Source organism: Salvelinus sp. IW2-2015, linkage group LG31, assembly GCF_002910315.2.
Source record: "Salvelinus sp. IW2-2015 linkage group LG31, ASM291031v2, whole genome shotgun sequence".
Taxonomy (NCBI): domain Eukaryota; kingdom Metazoa; phylum Chordata; class Actinopteri; order Salmoniformes; family Salmonidae; genus Salvelinus; species Salvelinus sp. IW2-2015.
In genome coordinates, this window is record NC_036870.1 from 3,597,551 (window position 1) to 3,614,469 (window position 16,919).

General features: G+C 40.9%; 1 protein-coding gene across 1 annotated transcript; it reads right to left on the reverse strand.

The window, feature by feature from the left end:
• Positions 1–1,025: 1,025 nt before the first annotated feature.
• Positions 1,026–16,800, reverse strand: LOC111955968 (sperm acrosome membrane-associated protein 4-like). The gene is made up of 3 exons (XM_023976360.2): positions 16,660–16,800; positions 2,258–2,356; positions 1,026–1,785 (listed from the first exon to the last, which is right to left on the reverse strand). Exons 1-3 carry the CDS (start codon positions 16,709–16,711, stop codon positions 1,568–1,570), a joined length of 369 nt encoding a protein of 122 aa, XP_023832128.1. The 5' UTR covers positions 16,712–16,800; the 3' UTR covers positions 1,026–1,567.
• Positions 16,801–16,919: the final 119 nt, after the last annotated feature.

Consider the following 16,919-nt stretch of genomic DNA (forward strand, 5'->3'; position numbering starts at 1 on the left):
TGGGCGGGTGCGGATGAACGAATAGCTGACCCATTCYTCGCTAAATGCTACTTGTACTTGACGAAACACAGGTATGTTATAGAAAAAGATGGCTAATGTGAATTTTCACCAGGTTTTTAAGTGGTTTGAGTGGGCACCGGGGAGGGGAAAACCTGTGTACTGCTAAGCCACAAAGTTGACTGGTTTGTTTGGGTGGAAAGAAGGTAATGACGCCGATAGACAATAGCAAAGAATTAAGGTGGTAAGGGATTTTGTAGAAGCTTTAATCATTTATTGAATTTCATTTATTTTGCACAGTCACCCAGCAATCACGTACAGTATACACATTGTTTAAAATAGGTTTTCAAAAATAAAATGTTTCATATTTACCCAATCAGTCAAGCCATTTACAGTTAGTACATGGCTAACATCAAATTAGTACACAGTTCTTCCCAAACAAGAAAGTAAGTTTGACAAATGTCCAAMTAACCTAGAAAATAATCCTATTAATAAAAATATAGCATTTAAAAAGCTTGATTTAATTCTCTATATTGTAATATTGCCATACAAATACAAGCATTACTTTAGGCAAAAAGGAATAGGCAGGGTGGCCAAAAATACAGTTCCCGGTCAAAACAAGATTAACCACATTGCTTGCCCTTTCTAGGGAGAGAGACTAGTTTAGCAACTAGCCCTCCTTTGGTCTAGYTCATCATGTAGCTCATGAATGGGGGAAACATGGTCATAGAGCAATTGCATTATTCATTTGGGTGATCAGTGGAGCTCCCCAACACCAAGTGGCTGGATAAATCGTCTCATTAACAGTGAACATCAAATTGAAATAGTTGTTTGAAATTAGCATTCATCTGAAATTAACATTGACTGAAATGGCATGTACTTAACCCTTGAAATGTATACGTTGGCCTCATTCAAGCTGATGGCCTGTGGCGTCAGAAGACATACTGTATAATAGAGCATGGCAATTGGGACAACACTGAATGGTTATACATGCAGTCCATCACCCATAACACCTACTGTACAAGCCGGTATAACCAACACCAAAGATGGTAAAGATTGTCTTTGTTAGCGGAGCTCCCTATTGATGATGAATGAATCTGTCAGTATCCACATTCATTGGTTATACAGTATAATGACTGAAGCGCTTCATCCTACTAAAGTGCCAGAAAACATCTGCTCAATTAAGTTGATAAACTTGCCTATTGTATATGAGCATTCTAGAATCTAGAGCATTCCATTTAATTMAATGTTTTCCCTGGTGTGTAAGTGCAACGGAATGAGGGTCAGGGAAAAAAGCTAATCTGACTTCATTTCCAAGTGAGCAATAAAARAAATTGAGAGATTTACAGAGGCATCAAGGACAAAAAAAATGTGGGTAGAAATAATTGAAGTTTAGATGGTATATGATACACTAACAAATGTTTCCTCCTTGGCCTAAATTATATAAGATAATGCAGGACWTCTATACATGGACAGATTACTGCTAATGTTGGCGTGTGTGTGAACCGTCAACCTACATGCGTATCAACCTCTGTATATGCATACGTGTAGGCCAGAGGGCTTCCCCCCATTACACCAGGACTTTGGTCACGAAGGTGGTGGCGAGGGCCAGGTGCAGGAAGCGCATCCGGGGCAGGCCCGGGGCAGCGTTACACAGGTCCGTGCTACAGCAGGTCCTGTTTACGCTGTAGACTGTGGTGTTGGACATGTAAGGGATCTTGGTATCAGTCACCATGTTGCACTTGTCCATTTTCAGGCAGCCTTTTGTCTTGATGTCCAAAACCTTAGCTGTGGATGAAAAGACAGAAATAATGTGGTGCCTCTTAACTTATTTACTTGGGCATCGTCGTGCCAAGCGGCACGTAATTCAACAAACTAAGAATCGTAAGTGGTTTTCCTTAAGCTTTTTGCCCCAAGGCAGAATGCTGACAAGTGAAATTTTAGCATCTGCAAAGGGATGGTAGCAGGTTGTCTTCCTTCCTTGTTGGCTTCTGAAGAGGACAAAGGCTCTTTAAAAGGTGTAAAAAATAAACCTTACTGTTGTACTGGTCTTTGTAGCACAAACTCACTTGTCTTTTACCAATTTTGCTGATACTGTAAGCTGCTTATTGAGGAAAGTTCGTACTTGCAATGACTGCTATATATGGTTGTTTATCTACCGGAGTTGGAACGCACTAAGTCGCACTGGATAAGAGCGTCTGCTAAATGATTACAATGTAAGACATCTATGACCCGTGTCAGCCAGTCCTTGGGTCCTTACCTGCTTTTCCGACACCGCTGAAACATTGCTCCTCGGCCTTGCAGGTGACTTTGGTCTTGAGGAGGCAGATTTGACATTCGTAGCACTGCAGAGCCTGGCCTGGGATGAGAAAGCAAGATAAATAAAAACAAAGCAATAAATGACCATGCCATTCTACAAATTATCATGTTCAAGTAAACCTTGTAGATAAGCCCCTCGACCTAATGCGTGTTGATGCAATCCTACATCATTGAGACAGTCTCTTAACATGGGATGGGCCAAACGCAACGTTTTAGCCGTTGACTCTCCCCGGTTTTGTTCACTTCAGTGGATGAAGGGCCCAACCTGCGTAGGTACCATTATGGTTAGTCATAGAAGGGCAAGGTTGTTTGAATATTTGTTCAKTACTCAAAACAAAGGCTGATGCTTTGTGTGTAGCTCTTGATGGGGACAGACAAAATGGCTGCTTCCCAGTAAACGCCACTCCAAAAACAGAGCCAAATCGGGTCAGGGAACTACCCTACTTTATAAAAAAGAAGTTTAGTGGTTTTAGGGGGCAGAGGAGGAATGGTCTGCCAGAAACAGAATGAAATGAATGACCGCAACAACCATAAATTCAACCAATTAGTTGCAAGTCCCTGAGCAAGTTGACTTATTCAAATAACCCTCCCGGACACACACGCAGTACCTTAGGAGTTCAAAACCTGTCCATCAAGTCGTGTGTGACAAACTCATCCCATGACTGGGCCAGTAAATWAAACAGCGTACGTATATGCCAGTGTGCGCATGTCACCTACAAAATGTAGGCCTTTCCATGAAGCGGGAAAACATGGTGTGGCCTTCAATTATCAATGTCTGGTGGGGAAAAAAATAATTTAAGCAATTTTTGATTGAGCCAAGGAACATTGGGTTGCTTAGAAAGGTTGTAAAAGCACCATGCTTTTACAGAAGCCTGCACCCCCCCCAAACACTGGTTTCGGTCACACCCAATCAAAGAAAGTGCTACTCCTGATTTAAAAAAAAAACACACCTAACTTCCATTGAATGCGGGTGGATCCCCAAAATCCAACCAAATGACTCAACTGCTTGGGTGTCATGTTCCACACAATATATACACACAAGAGTACGCGTACACCTTCAAATTAGTGGATTCGGCCATTTCATCCACACCCATTGCTGACGGGTGTATGAAAGTGAGCACACAGCCATGCAATCTCCATAGACAAACATTGGCAGTAGAATGGCCTTACTGAAGAGCTCAGTGACTTAATGTAGCACTGTCATAGGATGCCACCTTCACAAGTCAGTTCGTCATATTTCTGCCCTGCTACAGCTGCCCCTGTCAAATGGAAGTGCTGTTATTMTGAAGTGGAAACGTCTAGGGGCAATTAACAWKAGCCGCGAAGTGGTAGGCCACAAGCTCACAGAATGGGAACCCCAAGTGCTGAAGCACGTAGTGCGTAAAACAATTGTCTGTCCTCGGGTTCAACACTCACTACTGAGTTCCAAATTGACTCTGGACGCAACGTCAGCACAAGAACTGTTAGTCGGGGYCTTCATGTAATTGGTTTCCATGGTCGAGCAGCCGTACACAAACCTGAAGATCACCATGCGCAGTGCCAAGCGTCAGTTGGAGTGGTGTAAAGCTTGGCGCCATTGGACTCTGGAGGAGTGGAATCGCATTCTCTGGAGTGATGAATCACGCTTCACCATCTGGCAGGCCGATGGACAAATCTGGGTTTGGCAGGAGAACCATCTGCCCCAATGCATAGTGCCAACTGTAAAGTTTGGTGGGGGGAGGAATAATGACCTGGGGATGCTTTTCATTGTTCGGGCTTGGCCCCTTAGTTCCAGTGAAGGGAACTCCATATTTATGCCCATGGTTTTGYAATGAGATGTTCGACGAGCAGGTGTCCACGGTCTTTGATACACTACATGACAAAGTATCATTATGTWACCTTCCAGACATTGATTCAGCTTTTATCCAACTTTATTAAAGCCACTCGGTGTATTAAAACATCTTGTTCCCATGTGATCTGATCATTCAATCATTGTTTGAATTCCATTCTTTAGGTTCAAATATGAAATAAGGTGTCTTTCCGACAAGGACATCCTTGAGGGAATACCCAGAGAATGCAGACAGGACAGATGTAAGCGCACAAGTAAACTTCCACTTGTCAAAAACCTTCCCACTCAATGCTTTGACCAAAATGCAGAGGCTGCATTTACAAAAGCCGCCAATTTCTGTTATTTTTTCCACTTATTGGTCTTCTGACCAATCAGAGCAGCTCTTTTGACAATTGTTCTAAAGAGCAGAGTTGGACTGCCTGTGTAAACMCAGCCTAAGTGACGGTTTCCCAGACACAAATCAAGCTTAGTCCTGGACTAAAGCTATTTTGACCACGCTTTTTAGTTCAAGACTAGACTTAAGTGTCCGGGAAACCGTCCCCATGAGTGAAAACAATAGTCTTCAATGAGAATGCTAATTCCCCTACCATACCAGTACATACAACAACCTACAGGCTCAGCTCCTGAAAGCACACCAAACAAGGTTGCCATACTGTGCATAGTAACGTACGGGCCTACATAACGTACATGAGTCATGACATGAATGTTTTTCTGTCAGTCTTGGGGCCGCGCCTTGAAATGATCCTCTTCACAAATCCGGTCAAACCCGTTGCCCAGTCTCTCCCATCGCTCCACCAATCGGTCACCGCCTCACACAAACAGGTGACAGTCAGGTAGCGCAAACAGAACTGCCGCTAGGCTTACACAGTTGGCTGRACTCCTGCCACAACAGGTAATTTACCGACGCAATGAGGGTGTTAAGGATGAGCGCACAKGCCTTGTTCGGGCACGCAAGYGCATGGGGAGARGRGATGAGTCATATGGGAACTGACCGAGGCACCATAATGGTCATTGTCTGATTCTATATTTGTCGTCATGGGGATTAGGGGGAATGTTCACCACACAAGCAACCTCTTAATAATTGTCTCCACCATCGTTGCCTTTTAAGAGGACAGTGACCATTGAGTACGAATAAACAGTTGCTCATACAACTCACACAATGATGTGGCCTATGACTGTCAAAATGTTATGCTTTAAGGTAGACTGGACATACTATATATGTTTAGGACATACATTATTAGAAACAATATGGTTTGTGTTATACCACATAAGGGGWATTATTATTACATGGACAAAGTGTAAGGCAGACTGATAAATACACAAGATTACCATGTCACGAAAGTCATCATGGGGAATTTTATTGGCCTGTAGCAACATTCAAGCATCTTAAAATTCCCCCACCTGAAAGAAAACTCCTAAACTACTATGCAGTATTGCATGGGTTCCATTAGAACTACCAAGCCAACAAAAACAGCCTTGATAATCAGTTGTATAGTCCCCTGTACAGTCCTCAGCCCTATTTATGTTTTTGTATATTGTCGGGTGTTGTTTATGTTCTGTAAAGAGTTTTACACAAGCAGTGGTGTAAAGTACTAAGTTGTATTTTTGGGGTATCTGTACTTCATTTATATTTGAAAACTTACTTTACTTTTTATTCCATACATGATCCCTGACACCCAAAAGTATATTACATATTGAATGCTTAGCAGGAGAGAAATGGTCCAGTCACGCACTTAAGGGAACATCCCTGGTCATCCCTACTGCCTCTGATCTGGTGGACTCACTAAAGACACATGCTTTGTTTGTAAATTACATCTGTGTGTTGGTGTGCCCCTTGCTGTCTGGTTTGCTTCAAAAAAGGATTTGAAATGATTTATACTTTAGCAATAACATTTACTTTTGATACTTATGTAGATTTAAAACCAAATACTTTTACTCAAGTAGTATTTTACTGGTGACTGTCACGAGTTATTTTCTATTACTTGAGGAAAATTACAGTATGATAACTGGGTACTTTTTCCACCACTGGACGCAAGCAACATTCTGTGAAAAGAGACAAAATGCCATCTTAAAAAATCTACTCTTCTGGAAAGGGCTTTGCACTAAATGTTGGAACATTGCTGCTGGACTTGCTTCCATTCAGCCACAAGAGCATTAGTGAGGTCGAGCACTGATGTTGGGTGATTAGGCCTGGCTTACAGTTGGCGTTCAAATTCATCCCAAAGGTGTTCGATGGGGTTGGGGTCAGGGCTCTGCAGGCCAGTCAAGTTCTTCCACACCAATCTCAACWTTTCTTAATGGACCTCGCTTTGTGCACAGGGGCATTGTCATGCTGAAACGGGAAAGGACCTTCCCCGAACTGTTGCCAAAGTTGGAAGCACAGAATCGTCAAGAATGTCATTGTATGCTGTAGRGTTAATAAATTCCATTCACTGGAACTAAGGGGCCTAGCCCAAACCATAAAAAACAGCCACAGACCATTATTCCTCCGCCACCAAACTTTAGTTTAAGATGGCATCCTACGATGGTGCCAGGTTAAGTCACAGAGCTCTTCAGTAAGGCCATTCTACTGCCAARGTTTGTCTATGGAGATTGTGTGGCTGTGTGATTGATTTTATACACCTGTCTGCAATGGTGTGGCTAAAATAGCCAAATCCACTAATTTCAAGGGGTATCCACATACTTTTGTGTATACATAGTGTACCATAATTCCCGTGACAATGCAGTTGTCAAGTAAAATGTTTTACCTTGAGGGTGTCAGCAATGCACACTAGTTCTACTCCATGTCCCTGAAAGGCTTAACCTCTTAAACTCTGGCGCCATCTGGTGGCATTTTCTAAACTATACATATTGTCTACTGCCCTCAAAGTACATTTCAGTTTTACAAAAGTCCTACAAACACATCCTTAGTACTGTTAGAAAGGTAAGAACTGTGGGATTCAGATAAAGGTATCAACATTTCCAAGATGAGTTTCTATTGCACAAATTCAGGTAGGACCCTCCCATTTGGTTCCTAGTGAATACACCCCAGAGTATTACACTMAACAACACTAAGACCGTATGAGAATGTAATGTTGCTGGCTTACTCTTTTGGCTCAGTTTCACCAACATTTTTTTAGGGGAACCTATGCAAATGTATCAAATCATGTTCTGAAAATATTTGGTATAAATCATGAGAAATGAGGCCAGAAATTGTGTGTGTCATTTTGATTCTTACATATTCACAATCCAGGAAGAACTCAGTCAAGGTAGATGACTGCAGAAAATCCTATCGTAAGGGTGTGGTTTGAAACCTGAGATGGTACAAAGGCTTGCTTAGCAGAATTAAGGTAATACATAAAAACGGCAAGCCTGTAAAAATCAGATGCATAATGTGGACAGGTTCTGACGCGCAATCTAGGCGAGTACATGATACATGTTATTCTTTACCGGAGGGATTTTTAAAATGCATTWTATTTCACCAGGAYGGCCAGTTGAAAATAAGTTCTCATTTWCAACTGCGACCTGGCCAAAATAAAGCAAAGCGACAAAAACAACAGAGTTACACATGGGATAAAGAAACGTAGAGTCAATAACACAATAGAAAATCTATGTACAGTGTGTGCAAGTGTAGTAAGATTAGAATATACTACAAGCCACCAGGGTCTGATAACTTGGATGGAAAATTACTGAGGATAATAGCYGGCGATATTGCCACTCCTATTTGCCATATCTTCAATCTAAGCCTACTAGAAAGTGTGRGCCTTCAGGCCTGGAGAGAAGTAAAATAATTTCCGCTACCCAAGAATAGTAAAGCCCCTTTTACTGGCTCAAATAGCCAACCAATCAGCCCGTTATCAACCCTTAGAAAACTTTTGGAAAAAATTGTGTTTGACCAGATACGCTATTTTAATGTAAATAAATTGACACTCATCACGATTATAGGGAAGGACATTCAACAAGCACAGCACTTACACAAATGACTGATTGGCTGAGAGAAAATTATAAAACGATTGTCGGGGCTGTTTTGTGTGGCTTTTGACATTATCGATCATAGTCTGCTGCCGGAAAGTCTTGTTATAGCTTTACACCCCCTGCTATATTGTGGATAGAGTTATGTCTAAAAAGAACAGAGGGTGTTCTTTAAATGGAAGCCTCTCCAACATAATCCAGGTAGAATCAGGAATTCCCCAGGGCAGCTGTTTAGGCCCCTTCCTTTTCAGATGACTCAACCTTCTTGCCCTTTGTGCTGTTGTCTGTGCCCAATGTTTGTACCATGTTTTGTGCTGCTACCATGTGTTGCTGCCTTGCTATGTTGTTGTCTTAGGTCTCTTTATGTAGTGTTGTCCCTTGTGGTGTGTTTTGTCCTACACACAAAAGTTTGGGGTCACTTAAAAATGTTGTTATTTGAAAAGAAAAAGCTATTTCTTTGTCCATTAAAATATCATCTCTTGATCAGAAATGCAGTGTAGACATTGTTAATGTTGTATATGACTATTGTAGCTGGAGTTTCAGAAGAAAGTTTTGTTTCTGGACATTTTGAGCCTGTAATAGAACCCACAAATGCTGATGCTCCAGATACTCACCTAGTCTAAAGAAGGACAGTTTTATTGCTTCTTTAAAATCAGAACAACAGTTTTCAGCTGTGCTAACATAATTGCAGAAGACTTTTCTAAAGATCAATTAGCCTTTTAAAATGATAAACTTGGATTAGCTAACAACGTGACATTGGAACACAGGAGTGATGTGTCTGATAATGGGCCTCTAAATGCCTATGTAGATATTCCATTAAACCTGCCGTTTCCAGCTACGATAGTCATTTACAACGTCTACACTGTATTTGTGATCAATGATATTTTAAAAACGGACAATTTTTTAAATGTATTTAAAAAACAATGACATTTCTAAGTGACCCCAAACTTTAATGGTAGTGTATAATTTTTAATCCCAGCCCCCGTAGGCAGCCTTCTGGTAGGCCGTCATTGTAAATAAGAATTTGTTCTTAACTGACTTGCCTAGTTAAAGGTTAAATAAAAATAAAAATAAACACTGTATACGTCAGCTACTACAGCGACTGCATTATTTAACTTTAGAGTGGGTGGCAAGGAATACATTAGTCCTAAATATTAATCAACTTAAAGCATTGTATTTGGGACATTCACTAAACCTCAACTAAATATTGTAATTCATAATGTGGCATTTGAGCAAATTGAGATTAAACTGCTTGGAGTGACCCTGGATTGTAAACTATCATGGTCAAAACAWGATACAACAGTAGCTAATGTAACAGTATAGCTTCAGTCCCTCTCCTCGCCCCTACCTGGGCTCGAACCAGGGACCCTCTGCACACATCAACAACTGACACCCACGAAGCATCGTTACCCATTGAGCCACAAAAGCCGCGGCCCTTGCAGAGCAAAGGGAACAACTACTTCAAGGTCTCAGAGCGAGTGACGTCACCGATTGAWACGCTATTAGTGKSCACCACCGCTAACTAGCTAGCCATTTCACATCGGTTACACTAACATGTGGAGAAGTCTGTCCATAAAGCGCTGCTCTGCCTTCTTGACAACACYGTCAACAAGGCAGGTCCTACAAGCCCTAGTTTGTCACACCTGGACTACTGTCGTGTGGTCAGGTGCCACAAAGAGGGACTTTGAAAAATTGCAACTGGTTCAGAACAGGGCAGTGCGGCTGGCCCTTAAATGTACATGGAGAGCTAGCATTAATGATATGCATGTCAAGCTCATGGCTCAAAGTGGAGGAGAGATTGACTTCATCACAGCTTGTTTTTGTTAGAGGTGTTGACAAGCTGAATGTACCGAGCTGTCTGTTTAAACTACAAGCACACAGCTCGGACACACATGCATACCCCACAAGACATGCCAGAGGTCTCTTCACAATCCACAAGTCCAGAACAGACTATGGGAGGCGCACAGTATTACATGGAACTCTATTCCACATCAGGTAACTGATGCAAGCAGTAGAAGCAGATTATTATATATTTTTTCTCCACACTTTATGAAACAGTGGGGACTGAAAAGACACGCATACGGGCCATAGCACACGTTCACTAATATTGTTGTGTAGTGGTATCATACGTTGTGGATGTGGTGGAGTGACAGTTATGTACTGTCATCCCAGGTTTACATTAGCCCAAGATGTACTCTTAAGGAGCCTAATGGTACCGTTACTCCTGACGGTCCTGACTCCTTAAGATCCAAGGACCTCATGTTATTTTCAGAGGTAGYCTGGCTCTGGRAGCCAAAAACTCKATTTAAACCGAATCGATTCTCAATTGCGATAAGGTTCTAGAAACATAAAGCCCTTTAGTTTCATATCACATCCAAATAATTTCACAAATGCAAAATAAACTTACTGTACACAATTTTAACCGTAACAGTAGCAGCCAACAGTATTTTTCAGTGACATTMTTCTGGCAGCTTTCATCCTTTACACACAGGTGTTCGGGAACATGCTAGATAGCTCATTAGTACAGGTGGTCCCTCAGTCTTCTGTAAACACACACTGTAACATGGAGATATGGCAGTGTGGGAACACTAACCCTATAAAAAAGGTGTGAATCAATTTAACGTTTTGTTTTTGAAAATGATCGCTAATTTGAAAGGTCCTTATGCTTCCAAAATCAAATCACAAGTGATACGTATTAATGTTCAGACCAAGCGTTGGTGCTCTTAAGAGCCACTGAACAGGCTGATTGGCACATGGGTTCTGTTGCTCATTAGAAAAAGAAAAATAATTGATTTCAGTCTTCCTGACCAATATCTTGTTTGGTTATTGATGTTTGCCCCCCTGTAGGCACTGTAGGAAAGCTATTTAACTTCCTCAAAATCCCAATAAWTAATTTAAGATAAACAATCTAATTGTAGTTTTGACCGAGGATGTTTAGTGGCGCAATTCCACACCTAAGGTGTTCGGTGCAGTATTTCTCAAGTTWAAAAAATGTGTGAAGTGTGGTCTTATGTAAACAGAGCTGCCAGGCAAGTCTGTCTCACTATGTTATTGGATGAAGAGCAACTCACTGCACCCATGTTAGTGGGCAGATGGACATAAATAAATCAAAACCAAACCTTAAATTTACCCGGTGTGATAGATGTTCCAAACTGTGTTTTAGACAAGATTGACTACGACCAAAGTTATTCCATTTACACTTTGAGTCAATTTTGACACGAACATAATTGTGACTCAGATGTCACAGGCTGTTTTCAAAGGGATTCATTGTTTATTCAAGGCAGTCCCTTTTTAACAAAATTATTCTGTACATAAGAGTGGAGGAAGGYGAGGACCATCCTAATCGAATTTCATAATTGTAAAACGCATCTAAAAAGGATAACTCAATAAAACTATACAAAATATATTCACGTCACCAAATAATTGATTAAAACACTTTTGCAATGGTCTACAGTAGCCTCAACAGCATGCTGTAGGGTAGCACAATGGTGTTGCCGGAGGACAGCTAGCTTCCGTCCTCCTCTTGGTACATTGACTTCAATACAAAATCTAGGAAGCTCTTGGTTCTCACCCTCTTCCATAGACTTACACAGCAATTATGACAACTTCCGGAGGACGTACTCCAACTTATCAGAGCTCTTGCAGCATGAACTGACATGTCCACCCAATCAAAGGATCAGATAATTAATCTAGTACTGAAAGCATAAGCTACAGCTAGCTATCACTGATGTGCATAAAATGTGTTGAGTAGTTGACTCAGAAAGAAAAGTTTCAATAAATTAATTTCTTCAAAATTGAAAAAAAAAGTTCCACTTAGCTAGCAAATGCAGCTAGCTAGTTGTCCCCCCATGGGACGGTTGAGCTAACGTAGGCTAATGTGATTAGCATGAGGTTGTAAGTAACAAGAACATTTCCCAGACATATCTGATATGGGCAGAAAGCTTAAAATCTTCTTAATCTAACTGCACTGTCCAATTTACAGTAGCTAATACAGTGAAAGAATACCATGCTATTGTTTGAGGAGTGCGCACAGTTATGAAATTGAAAATGTATCAATTAGGCACGTTTGGGCAGACTTGATACAACATTTTGAACAGAAATGCATTGGTTCAGGCTAAAAATGTGCACATACACTGCTGCCATCTAGTGGCAAAATATCAAAATGGRGCCTAACCTGGAATAATACATTGACCCTTCGCTTGCATTTCAAAGATGAAGAAATGAACACATGTTTTTTCCTTTATTGTCTTTTACCAGATCCTAATGTGTTATATTCTCCTACATTTAATTTCACATTTACACTAACTTCAAAGTGTTTCCTTTCAAATGGAATCAAGAATGTGCATATTCTTGCTTCAGGTCCTGAGCTACAGGCAGTTAGATTTGGGTATSTCATTTGCTAACTGCTTACTGACTACAAAGGCACATTACTGCATGATTGTAGTGGGTTTACTAATGTGTTAGTTCTATTAGCTATGTTGACTAGGACATTACTTTAGCTAATAAGGGGACAACGATGTAGGCTGTGTGTAGCAGTTATGACATGGTTTGGCTTGGAAAAGTTTTTTGCTAGGTCACATACAGCTGATGTGTTGTTCATTGAAGTCCACAAACGAAGGGGAAAGGTGAGAGTAGAGTGCATTGAGACTACAATGGATACGTGGCTACAATCAAAGTGAACTGTGTTTATGCGTGATTAGGTGTGTATACATTTCGCCGATCCTGTTAAAATGTTTCTTCAACGGAAACTAAACTTTTTTTTAAACGGAATTTATCCAATAGAAACTCGTTTGCAACTGTTGGACTAATGATTACACCCTTCAGATCAAGGGGTTGTCAACAGCTCAAATGGACGGAGGCCAAATAAAAAATTTTAGCTACAAGCCGAGGGCGACTGTTCGAATGTTCATTGAAAAATTTTTAAATGACGCATATAGTCTAGTGAAACCTTAATGAACCTCTGAAAACCTAACAATCATTATATCAATAGATATATAATTAAAAGCAATATTTTCTTATGCTCTGTCAGTAATCTTTAATTTTCAACAGACACAAAAGACAAATTTCCTTTTATAATAAAAATCCCATCATGAACATTAAATGAAAGAAACCGGTATTCAAGGCACCATCAGTAGCCTATATTTTCTATTTTTAGAAAAGTGGGCTAAATTTACTTCAAAGAAAAAAACAATAATAGCAATTTTCTCATCATCCACTCAACTGAAATATTTTTAAAATATAATTGGATTGAAATACAATAAAATAAAGTGCAAAAATCTATTAATCAAAAAACAACACTTTGTTTAAGGAGAAGTAACATGCAGTGAAAACAAATATTAAACTTTAACTTTTAACTTGAACTGGTAAAAACTCTAAATTTGTTGATTGCACAGTAATGTTCACTTGTTTGAGGTTGAGGGTGATACTTTGGTGGTTCCCATCTTTTCCACAAGTTCATCAATGTTCGGGGTAAGGCTCTGGCTGAGGAAATCTTCAGAATTGAGTGGAGGTGTTCAGCAGTAAGTCGACTTCTGTGTGATGTTTTGTTCAGGTTCATCAAAGAAAACAGTTTGTTCACACAGGTATGTGCTGCCAAACATAGACAACGTTTGAGCAGCCTGGATGCGCAGCTGGGGCATTGTGTCGGGGAGGAAACGGGCGAACTCCGCAGCACCCACTGCCGCATATTTTGCCCTCAGTGCATCATTGCATTGGAGGTCAATCAACTCATTTGGAGGTTTGGGTGTGAGCTTTCCACGTCAACAGCAAATGGGTTCCGAGCGTCAACCTGCTTTTTGTGCTTCAAAGTCAGCAAATCGGCGTCGAAAGTCAGCGGCAAGCATACCTATTTTATCAGCCAACTGTGCGCTCGGGAACGCACTGGTAGGAGCTTCTCTTTCATGGTCTGGCAGCTGGGAAAGTGGCTCAAATTTTTCTTCCCGCATCTGCGTCTCCCACAGAGTCAGTTTGGTTTTAAATGCCTTTCACTGTACTGTACATTCAGAGATGACATGATCCCGACCCTGCAGCTGCAAGTTCATTGCATTCAGATGACTCGTAATGTACACAGAAAAGCCATTTCACACAGAAACCATTTCGTCTCGGAGTTGTGTTGTTCTTTCCTTCTTGCTGTCCAAGAACAGACAATCTCCTCACGAAGCTCGAACATCTTTGAAGCACCTTCCCCTGGCTTAGCCATCGCACCTCTGTGTGATAAGGCAATACCATCGCTTCGTTTCTACTCCGTCAGAAATGCCTTGAATTGGCGCGGTTGTCAAACCTTTGGCTCTGTATAAGTTAACTGTGCGCGGTGATGATGCTCATTACATGCTCATTATTCTCAAGGCTCCGGACAACGCTTCTGGTGTATGATACATTGAATACTGTCAGCTACCTGTCGCGTTGTTTCCTCTTGCATCTTTTCTCCGTATCTTCGCCACAGTCCGCTCTGTGTCCACACATCGCAGGTGCTCCGTCGGTTGTCACCCACGAGTTTTTTCCAAGGCAGCTCCATCTCATTTACACATTTGAACATCTTCATACAAATCATGCCGTAGTTGTGCCATGCATAGGACGTAAAGCAAAAACTCCTCTGTCACGCTTAGGCTGGAGTCACTCCGCGGATGAAAATTGACAACTGGGCAATGTCAGAAATGTCGGTGCTCTCATCCACAGCCAAGGAATATGCAATGAAATCTTTTCCCTTTTTCACAAGCTGCTCTTTTAGATTGATGGACAACTGGTCTACTTCTCTCGGCTGGTGTTTCTGCTCAGACTCACATTTAAAAAGAGTTGCCTTTTTTCTGGGCAAACTTCGTCACAAACTTTAATCATGCAGTTTTTGATGAAATCCCCCTCCGTAAATGGCCGGGCTGATTTAGCGATCTCTTCTGCCAAAATAAAACTGGCCTTGACAGCAGCCTGGCCTTGTGATTTGGCTTTTTTGAACAGAGCCTGTCGAGATTTGAGGCCTCGTTTAATTCCTCTGCCTTTTGTAGCCTTTGTTCCATGTCCATATTCTTGTTTTTGTCCGCGTGTTTCGTTTCATAATGTCGTCTCAGATTATACTCTTTCAGTACGCCACACTTTCTCCACACAGAAGACACACAGGTTTTCCAGCTACCTCCGTGAACATATACTCCGACTCCCACCTTGTTTGAAACCCCGGTTCTCAGTGTCACTTCCGTTTTGCCATTTTGATGGGTATCTGAAAGTTAATTTTACTGTGATGTGACGACTGCTGTGCCAATAATATTGAAATGAAGCAGCCTTGCTCGGTGCGTCACCGTTGCATTGTGGGAAATGTAGTATTGGTGCGTGTAAAAGATCTGCGGGCTGCCGGCTTGCTGCGGTCTGCGGGCCGGTTCTAATAATAAATACATAATCACCAGGGGCGGTAAAAACCTTCTCGCGGGCCGGATGTGGCCCGCGGGCCTTGACTCTGACATATCCGTGCCCTAGATAAACTAGATACAGGCAAGAATCACTCTGTCCAAGAATTTCTCTCGACCTGTGTGCTCCTACGTTGTAAACTTTTCATAGGCTAGGTTGTAGCAACCTCATGATAGGTTTAGGMWAAATGTAGTAGCCTAGACCTATCGATGTTAAATTGAACTGGGTGAAAGGAAAATGAATGACAGTCATCCAACATGCTGTAATATATGAAGGTCATGCTCATTAAAAAATAAATCGTCCTCTCTCATCATAAACGGCACTGACTGCCACAATAGACTCCTTACTCCAATGACTTAAGTGTGATTTAACTGAGAGTCATGAACAATGGCTTGGGCTAGTAGCTACAATGTTACAATTTCTAGAAGCGGCATCGTGCCAACAATAATCACTACTTAGCTAAGACATATGATTAAATCAGTTTCAGATATTAATCTCAAATGTTTCATTGATGTCAATTGAAGACTCAAATAAAGGCCATTTCATTACCATCACTTCAATGAAGGATGATTAAAACTGTTCCAAAAGCTGTTGAACATTATTTTATTGTAACCAGTTTATGGAAGAATCCGAGCTCTTTCTTATTATACTTTAAATTAACATACAATTATAAAGACTAAAAAATATATCACACACACAAGCAGCATTTTCAGTTAGCATTATAACATGGACAAATAACAGCAGATAGAATTTCATAATACTGTTATATATTTTGAGCTTTTCAGATAAACTAGTACAWTTACTTATTTTTTGCCCCTTTTCCGATCTTTCTATGATACGAGGATCCGAACTTTCAAATGCAAACAATTGGGCTGATTTTCAGATATTTTTTCACTAGTAATTGGTCTTTTGACCAATCAGACCAGTTATTTTGCCAATAATTGGGCAAAAGATCTGAATCTGGTTTCTTAAGACATCCACGTTTTCTAATTGGCTGTAAAGTTAACCTATTGATATGACAAACTATCATGTAACAAGAAAATACAGGTTAGCTTCGAATGATGAAAAGGATTGTCGAATATCGTTTAGTCTAAACAATTCATTACACACATATCGAAGATTGTTTTAGGTATCAAAATGATACCTAAATGAGACAAGCAATTGTTTCTTACCAACTGAAAAACACAGGCCAACTGCGAAAATGCTGAGAATAATTCGGTTCATCGTTGAAACAAACAAAAAATAAGTTTCGCAGGTGTTTCTATCCTTGCCTCTATGGACCGTTAGCTATGTGCTCAAACAACAAAGTTGATCACCAACTCGCTATTTATAACCTCCCTCCCATCACCACAGACGCGTCGCCGTTATACAAGGTAGAGGTATCTTGGCCACATTCCGTTGCAAAACGTCCTGAACGTTGCAGATAGAAATT

Bases quoted from the DNA above. Each gene is read 5' to 3' on its own strand.
- LOC111955968 (XM_023976360.2), bottom strand. From the start codon at position 16,711: ATGAACCGAATTATTCTCAGCATTTTCGCAGTTGGCCTGTGTTTTTCA. The intron at 2,357-16,659 runs GTAAGAAACAAT...TTCTCATCCCAG, and splicing joins TGGCCTGTGTTTTTCAGTTG to GCCAGGCTCTGCAGTGCTAC. The intron at 1,786-2,257 runs GTAAGGACCCAA...TTTCATCCACAG, and splicing joins CAGCGGTGTCGGAAAAGCAG to CTAAGGTTTTGGACATCAAG.